Source organism: Solanum verrucosum, unplaced genomic scaffold (genome assembly GCF_900185275.1).
Source record: "Solanum verrucosum unplaced genomic scaffold, falcon-dt-bn FXZP01000261.1, whole genome shotgun sequence".
Classification (NCBI taxonomy): domain Eukaryota; kingdom Viridiplantae; phylum Streptophyta; class Magnoliopsida; order Solanales; family Solanaceae; genus Solanum; species Solanum verrucosum.
Genome location: NW_026019969.1, coordinates 94,417 through 104,674, shown reverse-complemented (window position 1 = coordinate 104,674; position 10,258 = coordinate 94,417). Strand labels below are relative to the sequence as shown.

At 32.5% G+C, this 10,258-nt stretch overlaps 1 protein-coding gene across 2 annotated transcripts in view; it reads left to right on the top strand.

The window, feature by feature from the left end:
* LOC125815440 (glutathione S-transferase 2-like) overlaps positions 1-7,471 on the top strand; it is a 115,862-nt gene extending 108,391 nt beyond the window's left edge. Inside the window, exons 2-11 of one of the 2 annotated variants that reach the window (XM_049494910.1) lie at positions 1,006-1,117; positions 1,260-1,359; positions 1,465-1,521; positions 4,145-4,230; positions 4,329-4,400; positions 4,681-4,734; positions 4,824-4,899; positions 5,958-6,019; positions 6,196-6,255; positions 7,349-7,471. In XM_049494910.1, coding sequence (XP_049350867.1) covers positions 1,097-1,117; positions 1,260-1,359; positions 1,465-1,521; positions 4,145-4,230; positions 4,329-4,400; positions 4,681-4,734; positions 4,824-4,899; positions 5,958-6,019; positions 6,196-6,255; positions 7,349-7,447 — 687 coding nt within the window. In that variant the 5' untranslated portion in view covers positions 1,006-1,096 and the 3' untranslated portion in view covers positions 7,448-7,471. Of the gene's footprint in view, positions 1-873; positions 1,118-1,259; positions 1,360-1,464; positions 1,522-4,144; positions 4,231-4,328; positions 4,401-4,680; positions 4,735-4,823; positions 4,900-5,957; positions 6,020-6,195; positions 6,256-7,348 lie in introns of those variants that run through there. The other variant, XM_049494909.1, reaches the window with a different exon arrangement.
* Positions 7,472-10,258: the final 2,787 nt, after the last annotated feature.

The window sequence follows — 10,258 nt, the reverse complement described above, 5'->3', positions numbered from 1 at the left end:
ATCGTTTAAGATATATAATGTACATTTGAAGAGAAATATGATAATTCACTGTCACATTGATAATTATCATTACGTACTAGAGAAACCAAAGAATTTTCCAGAAAACAGCAAAAACTCCGGCAATGCTGGCAAAACAGGTTGTCCAAGAAGTGCATATGAGAGGGAGAGCAAGCATACGATTAAACTGTATACTAGCAAATTTGAACTTTTATCCTGAACAGATGCAATTTACTTAGCTAGAGTGGTAAATGCGTAGTGAAGTCTATTAGAATAGAGAGTTGATAATGCATAGTTTGGAGATGTCCAATATGCATGAGTTACTGATTTGTATTGTTTCATTTGGTAATGAAATTTTTTTATTTACCAAAAAAAAATTATCATTACGTACCATTTTTATACAAAGTATACTTTAAGAAATGATAATTCGACATCATAGTAATAATTAGGTAGCAAACTTATGTTGGTATTGTTATATGAAAACATGCTCTAAATAATAAGGTAAAGAAAAAACAAATTACATTATAGATGAACATAATAATATAATACAATTACCTATAATAAATTAACAACAACAAAAAGAATTATGATAAAGCATAAAATAAATAAGAAATACAATTAGACTACAAATTTACAGTGCAAGAAAATTATTACTTATATTTAATATGTATTAAGTAAATAATATTATTTTGATCCTTAATATATATCACTGGATAAAAATAATCCTTAATATATGCAAAATGATATTATTTTTGTCCTAACTCTAAAATTAACCATTCTCTGTTAAAAACTAATTGTCTGCCTCCCAAGTTCTTTTTTATCAAATAATTTAACGCAATTTATCTTTTAGATATATATGTCCTTGTCCTGTACGAATTCAGATGTACAGCAGAGAGCAGAAACAGTAATTTTTTCGAAAAAGTGAGTAGAAATGAAGATAAATCCACCAATGTTGTTGCAAATAAGCAGATCCTATATTAAACTAGTCAAAGCTGACAATCTTCAAAGGTGTTTTGGTAGACATTTTTCTAACACTGAAACTCCAACTACCAACTCCATTGTTGATGCTTCATTAGCTGTTCCCATTTCAGCTTCATCCATGGAATCCGATAACTCAAAGGTACATTCTTTCTGACTCTCTGTTTTGACGCACACCCACCAAAAAACACAAAGTTGAAAGGAGCTAATTTTGAGCTGAACGAGAAATTGAAAGCTTACATTTTTTTTATGTAATAAATTACAATTTCGATGCATTTTGGCAGAAGAAGGCAACTGATTCAACATGGGTTTCGAAGATTGTATTGTATTCTTTCTGGCAAAGTTCATGTTCTTGGAGAGTTCGCTTCGCCTTAAATCTCAAAGGTTATTCTTGGTCAATCCCAAGATTGAATTTTTTGGGGGGATGGGGGCTTCAACTGAATAATTTTTTGATTGTTAACTTTGTGTTTTGGCTTCTGCGATTCACAGGTCTTTCTTATGAATATAGAGCAGTCAACCTTGGCAAAGGAGAACAGTTCACTTCAGGTATTATGTTTGATTTTTTTGATAGTCATTCACATGTATCGAATTCAGAAGTACCAAAGGCTTTTCTTGAGGGCAATATGGTGTTGATAAAAGAAGATATCCCATAGAAATTACTATAACACCAGCCAAGAAAGCTATTCTTGTGGTGTGGGCGAGATGTCTCTGCAGATTTTTAAATAGAAATAATGGTGTGTCGGACAGTCTGAAGATTGGCTAATCTAGCTCCTATCTGCTTAATTAGACAAAGAGATAGTAGTTGCTGCCATATTTGTTAGAATACGAACATTACTAGATGCTATTGATGGTTCAACTTCATGGCTTTTCATAGTCTGTGTAAGCCATTTAAGTGAAGCTTTTGCTTGTAGCTCCTGAGTCATGATTACTTTTAAACAAAACTCTTATAGTTCTTGATTATTGTAGTGATGAACAGAAATAGCAGTCATTTCAGTTAAAGAGTATGAATAAGCCCTTTGGCTGTTTTTGGAATGTATAACACTAGTAGCTTATGTTGTAAATCTTACGTCATCACGAACACTTGATATGGAGTTCACCAAGACTTATACTTCTCCATGAACTTTGTAGGAAATTTTCATAGCTTGAGGCGTGTCGAAAGACACTGTCCTTAAGGATATTTCACCAGGTATGGGTGTATCCCCCAGGATTCAACTAACTCTTCTACTATAAAACTAGGAGCTAGAAACTAACAAAGATTCAAAGAACAAAACCCAACACACCAATAGAATATAGGAAGAAAGATTTACTCTCAAATATGTATTGTGTTCTATCTCATTTGTGATAAGAGGAAGACCACATTATATGTCAATATCACAAAGCCTCCAACGGTCAGATAAGTAATTGGCTAATGATTGATGGGAGAATTAATTAGGATAATGAAAGGATATTATATAGTTGGCAATTTGAGAATGGTAACAGCCAATTTATTGCAATGAGACCAAGTCAAAACCATTCAATGGTAAGATAGTTCTCTCAAATACTTATGGTAGAAATGTGTTAAATAACATACTCTTTAATAAGGAATGAATGAATAAACCTTAGACAATAATATAAACAAGTCTTTTTGAGATACTAGAATCATTTTTCCAACAACTTATACCTCATGATTACTATAGAGATGGGCACTGGGCAGAACTAGAAACTATTTACGTGAGGAGTAAGAAAAGTCGTTCAACTGTTTTGGATAACTCATAACATTAGCTTATGTATGGTTCAGAACCAATAAGCTGAAAAAGTATATCTTAAACTTCTTGTTAATTGCTCTATGCCGAATGCTCCAGTACAACACACATATGTTTAGCTGTGAATTGCCCCTTTGTTTCTTTAGTCTGCTTGCAACAGAGAGCTCCCCATGGCAGGCTACCGAATATCTGAACTTTGAATACTGACAAGGTTTAAGAGAAACAGATCTAACTACATACAAGTGTTCAGCTTTAGGTTAAAAAATTCAGGTCCATCCCTAAAATTACTCATTTCCTTGTGACATTTCCAACTTCACCTGGCAATAATCACATTAGCCAGTGATATAGTAAAAAAGCCTATGCATATCTGTAACTATGCCTGAGGTGACTGCTTTATGTTTATTACGCCCATAGGCAATGAGAGATCAAACCCGAAAGAAGTGGCTCTTCCATCAAGTTGTCAAGCGGAAACTTGAACTACAGTCTCATATGCAGTGGGACTGATCAGGAAAAAAAAAGATTCATTGTCAGTGGGATCTACAACCCCAGGAACATTCATGAGATTACAGTATTTTTCTGAAGTTTTTTATTAACTGGTACCAATAAGATCTCATCTTACCCATTTTTATCCATAGACCAGAGGATATCGTTCACGCAGCATGTCCTCCAAATCATCTTAAAATAGCAGCTGTTTCAGGTTCTGATTTCTAGTTTTTGTAGCTCAAACTACCCTCCTCTCTAAGACAGCATAAAATTGTCCAATTGACCTTTTCTGTGATATGATTAAGATCACCCTTCTCGACGGAAATATATACCCATTTAATCGTTCACTTTCTTTGGTAAGGATGCTGAGCCAGTAGCCTTTTAAGTACACCTAGCTCTCTGGTTATTGGTGCCTAATTCTTCCTGTAATATAAGACCGTTTTTAAGTCAAGAAAGGATTAAAGGTGTATAAATAATAGGAAGTCTTACTATAGGATATCCATAATATTATGTAGGTAGCCTCAGTTTGATTAAGCATTGGTATACATGCTCTTGCCCTGTTTGGACAGGAGAAAGCGTCAAAGCAGACAAATTTATCCAGAAAAAGAAAAGGAGATGAAGCATAGATAGGTCTACTTGATGATATAAGGATATTCTCTCTTGATTGAGTTAGGGAAAGACAGTTTCAACTTCAGATTGTATAACTTTGTGATACCGGCAGCTGGCTTCTGCAATCCAGTTATGAGAACTGTGATAAAGTTCTGGATCCATTTATTTTTTACCTAACACGAGCATACACACAATCTTCCATAGCAATCAATGCTCAGTGATTAGTTAGCATAGTTTCTGAACTTGAGCAATGCTTCCAGAATGAATATTGGTGGTATATGTATAATTTTTTGTAGCACCATTAATTCTGACTAATGTCATATGCATATTTGCAGAGTTTGATAAATTAAATCCTCTTCATTATGTTCCTGTTTTGGTTGATGGTGATGTGGTAATTTCGGACTCCTATGCAATTTTACTGGTAGGATCTCTTAAGCTTATATGATCTTCTTTGATTCCTAATCCTGACACCATCATGAATGATTCAGTTGTGTGCCAATCTCTTTGCTGTTTGGGTAGTATTTGGAAGAGAAGTATCATCAGAGACCCCTGTTGCCAGTTGAACCTCAATTAAGAGCTCTCAATCTTCAGGTTAGATCCAAGTGCCTATGGATCCTTTCACTTAGGAAGTCCTTGAAGGGCATTATGAATTAATAAGAAAAAGAAGTCCTTGAAGGGCATTTTGAATCGTGTTCATGTGTATGCTCATTATCTTGAGTCCATAAGGGCAAGATATCTCGAAGAATGGTGATATATATTATCTCCAAATTTAAGGTTGATGAACATTGACTTCTTTCATAAAAATATGTACTAAGGAGCAAGGTTGGCTGCAACTAGGATAAAAGCTTTGCACCCCTTGTCTTTTCTGCAGGCAGCAAGTATTGTCAGCTCCAATATGCAGCCACTTCATATGTTATCAGTGCTGGTATTCTCTTGCTCCAGCAGTTCCTTTTTATGCTGTCTTGTCAAGGATGTTGTTTTGTCAGGCAATAATAGTTGCCGTTCAATTTTCAGAGGTACATGGAGGAAAGGGTTGGTCCCGAAGAGAAACAATTATGGGCAAAATTTCACATACAAAAAGGTTTTGGAGGTAAGTTTCTTTAAAATTTTCCTGTTGATTCCTAAGTTTGTTATTTGCTTTTTTCCTAACCATCTCCTAACAATTTTCTTCTATTTCACACTGTAGCTTTAGGGAATTATATCATTCCTCAAAGGCATTTTTGTAGTTGAGGTTTTATTAAGGATTTAGTGGAATAATCTCTTCCTTGCCTAGGTTTCAAAATTTGAAACTACCATTGGTTTTTAAGAAAAGAAGGTAAAAATGGGAAATTATGCAAAGCCAAGCAGGCTATGCTTGCTTGTGTATCCATTGCAGGAAATGTACTCCTGTGGGATAAGTTTTATACATGTTCTATTTACCATACTCATTTAGTCCACGTGAGAAAAGAAAAGTCACCAATAAAGCTTTCAAGTTAATTTGATGCTTGTGCTTTGAGTTGTTTTGGTACATAAGAATGCTCATCGTTGTACTCGTCAAAAAAAGAATGTTCATCATCATGGAGTCTCTTTTTCTAATTTATTTGACATAGTTTCACTGGATTGGTTATCAAGGAGTTAGGCTTATATATTTTCTATGTAGCGGACTAGTTTTGGGTTTGTAAATATAACTTGTATAATAGGGAAATCATCAAATGAGTGGGATTTTGATCTTCTATATTATCGATTGAGTTCGTGAAACTTGATTCCCTACAACTTTGCATATGGTTAGTTGTACGTGTTCAAACTTTTTGAAAATCCAATTGAACATTTATTGGATTAATTGTCATAAAGGGTATCACGTATATCTGGATAGAGATCATATTCGCCTTAATTGGTGGTCAATTTGATTTTCATGAGTCAAAAGTGTAAAAGTAGTTCTGTATGGTCTTTTTTAGCCTGGCAATGTTCAATATCCTCATTTTGTTTGCTTATGCGTCTGGTATTCAAATTAGACAAGATGACACTATCCTCTTGTTTCTATAGATTCTAAGATTCAACTAGGACTCCTTCTGTTGCCTGATGTAGTGAATTTTGTTTCCTTGATCAGTATTGTTCATCAACCTCTTGTTTATTGGTTCTGAAGAAATTTCTTTTTTTTTTTTGGAGCAGCTCTTGAAAAATTGCTGACGGGTTCTGCTGGAAAGTATGCTACAGGAGATGAAGTATATATGGTATTTTGTCTAGCACTTGTATGCTTTCTTGATAGCATTGTTTTATTGTGCACCTGAATTCCTTGAGCTTCGGAAGTAGTGGAAAAATTATCATGTCAACAGTTAAATGATACTAATAATCTTGACGATGTTATTCCTAAATGATCTCAGCTGATATAACACGGTGAACATTGCAGGCTGACGTGTTTTTGGCACCTCAAATTGCAGTAGCTACTAAAAGGTTTAACATTGACATGGTAAGTTTATGTGGCTACTAAATGTATTTGGGTCATTTTTTTTGGCTGCAACATGATTACTAGTTTAAACTTTTCTCAGATCCCTGAAGTCTCTCTGCATTGGTAATACAAACTTCATTGTCCTTAACTGCAAAACGAGCCAACTTGAATCAAGCTCTGGACTAGTACTTTAATAGACAAGCTCAAGTTCGAGCTCAAGCTTGGCACATCTTATTTCTCTAAGTAACCAAGTTTGAGCTCGTTAGTGAACTTAGTTGACATGAGCTTGGCTCTGAATCTCACCGTCCCCACCAAAAATAAGCTATAGTATTAGGGATGGCTAATTGACAATAAGGTAACTCAATGCCATTTTCATGGCATACACATAAGATTACGTGATCATTTTCATCTAATCTTTACCTTTAAAAAAAAACGATCTTACTATAATAGTTTACTTAATTAAGACAAGATTTCATTATCATTTCATGTTAGGAAAAATTACACGACATAGCAAATTGAGGCCCTTTATTTATTCGAAATAGAGGTAGGTTTAAAAAATTATCAGTGTAACGATAGTTTGGGGTTTTATAGCAGGCACACATGGATATAGTTAGGTAATGACATTATACATTGTGTGAATATAGTGTCTTCCTCGACTTCAAAAATTGAAATACTGCTACATTTCGTAATATTAAGTAAAATCCCGCTATGTTTCATAATAATAGCATAAAAACAACTGTGCATGGGTTGTAAATTTGCGAATTAAGATAGAACTCACACCGTACTCGCACCATCGACATCCCTATCATAGTATACAATCATATATGAAAAATAAATAAATTGCCTTTGTCTTTATGTTTTTCTGTGGTTTACTAAATTCATCACACTTGAACACACTTGTGAAAACTGAAACATGTGTCCTGTTTTCTTTCCTGGAATATATATACTGTCACACTCATTTAATATTTGTGAACCTAACGTGCATCTTCTACTGTCTTTTACCCAACCCCACTCAGCCCCCCTCCCCTATGTTGCCTCACTAGCAAAAAAGAACTTAAATAAAATATGTTATGGTTGAACACATTTTGATGTTGATATTATTTTGTATGTGCAGTCTGAGTTTCCAACCTTAAGGACGATATATGATTCTTGTGAAGCATTACCAGAGTTCCAAGCTTCTTTGCCAGAACGACAGCCTGATGCTCCCCCTTGAGCTTATATGCTAAATGCAGAATTGACGAATGTTGTAATATGAACTTTTGTATTATGACTTAGAAGCATTTGAGTCGACCGTCTACGAGATATTGATAAGATCTGCGTATATTTTACTTTTCTCCGTATCTCATGTTGTTTTGTTATGATTGAGAAGTTAGGTTATGCACATTTTGTTGTCATGTGTGAGATATTCAATTATAATTTGTAGATTTGGTTTTGGAGTTGGTTCAAGTGTGCATGGAATAAAATGTGAAGTTTTGAATGATCCTAAGGTGCAGTAGATAATCTTTAATTTGGTCGGTTCACATTTTTCCATGCAAATATATTGATTTGTATACTGTTTAATAAAAAATAAAATACTCACATGTTTACTAATCTCTCTGTACAATAATAGTTGGGCATTATATTATTTTTGAATGGCTAACCATACTTATCTATTTTATGAAATCAATGTATTTATTATATATATTCAAAGGGTAATATAGTAAAATTACTCTTTTATTTATAATTTTTAAAAAGTGTATAAAATTAATAGTGAACAAGTATTATTGAACAGAGGGAGTATATGTAGTTACCTCGTTGTAACTGCATAAATTGAAAAGTGTTTTGATGAGAAGCAGTTTCTGTTAGACTAATAAATTATATAAAAAAAACACTTTTGTGTAGCAATTAGCATTTGATCAAAAAAAATTAAATGTGTGTTTCTAAGTGTATTTTGCTTTTAGGAAAAGTTACTCCATCCATTTCAAAATAAATGTTATTTTCATCATATTCTTATGTCTGAAAATAAGTGAAATTTTACATAATCAAGAAACATTGATATATTTTTCGACCAAAATTAACCTTGGTTCAATAAATACATTAAAGAGTAGATAGTAAAACACTTCTTATTTTCTTTTGAAAAATAATCTCTAACACTATTTTTCCAAAATATTTATTTTCTTTCAAAACTTAGTTAAACACATCGTGTTTTTTTATTAAAAAAAATAATTACTTTTTTATCTTCCAAAAAATTGACCAAACAAGCTATAAAATTTCTTGGTTAATTATTTACAATCGAAAAAATTATTTTTTTCAGATCTCATAAATATAAAAATCTCCTGTAAAAAAACGTTTTAAGCACATGCCATAAATCGTAAATGGGGGGCTGAGAAAATGGAGGGCAAAGGAGGTGCTTTCGATTGGGACCATCCTTTTTTGTTCAAAGGGGCCCTTAAGTTTTCTCATGACGTGGTTATAATAATAATAATAAATACTACTACTATTATTATTATTATTATTATTATTATGTCAGTGTCTTGGTTACCATCCACGTACGTTGCTTTCCAAAAAGAAAATGTCTGAACGTGCTCTAGTAGAAATATTTTATCATGTGTTTAAATATTCAATCGAAATAAGCTTAAGTAATTTAAGTGTATAAATGAAATTTATTGATAGATTTAAAAAATCATCGACTTATCAAACATATGTAGATAACAGTAGACAAACTTAAAGAAAGATATAGGAAACAAATTAAAATGTATTCATAGACTAAGTAAAATAATCCAATTCATATCCTTCGTTAATATTTGATTTATTTACAATCTTATATTTACAAAACTTACTCTTAGGTACTTTGTTTATAAGGGTTCTTCGTTATAGAATTTGAATCAAAAATTGAAAAAGGATAAAAAATAATTGTTCTTAACATATTTAAAATTGCTCACAAATTAGTGATAATTTCCATATTTCCAGTGAAATGTTACATTACATAACTTGGTGATTAGCTTGATCTTCCAAAAGGTTTGAAAAAGAGGCATATAATGATATAGGAAGGTTTGAGAAATATATTTTATCAATTATTTTGTTATGATCATTGATTAAAAAATTCGGAAAATTGTTTATTATTTTTTAAGAAATATATTTTTTTTTTAAATGAGAAAAAAAAACTCATAATAAAAGTACATTAGATGTTGAAAATAAAATGTGATATCTCAAAAGAAACTTTGGCATAATCTATAAATTCTACCATCTTCAATAACCATACGCAATTCTTCATTATAAATTAAATTAATTTCCACATCAGTTTGTACTTAGATCCAATAGGGAAAACGTATTTGACTGCTGAATAGCGTTAATTAATTGACTACAATATAATTTTCATATAATATTAATGTTTTTTTATTGTTGTTACAGATTATTAATTAGTAGCCTCCATTATTAGCCGTTATTTATTACTATTAACATTTTCAGAACATAAAAAGAAAGATGACAAAGCTACTCTAATACCTGTAATTATTACTACATAAACAAGGAGAGACATATAACAGTATATTCTCCATGTCCTAACATGTTTTCATGCATTCAACACATTTTGTATTTTGTTGGTGTAATATACCATAAATATAAATGAATAAATAAATCTTTAGGCTGAGGCGCGGCGCGGATATCTCTCTCTTTAAGGAGATTCAAGTCTACTGCGGTATAATCTACATCGATCCAGCAATATCACTCTTGACTTGTCCCCTCCAGAATACAATAGCCCAACAACGTCGTACAACTCAAGCAACTCAGGATTAGTTGAAGAGTCCAAAGCTCTACGAAAGAACACTTTCCTTCAACATATAAATATTCTCTTTTATATATAGTGAATATAGTTGAAGACTGTCATGACCCAACCCACCGGGCCGTGCGGGCACCTACTTTAACACCTAAGTAGGAGAACCCTTGACTCCCAAACAATTGAAAACATGTGGAAAACTAAGAAGACTGGAAAATAAAAGTAATTTCAAGAGGTTTTTTTTATATAATAAAGAGTTTTAAACAACCC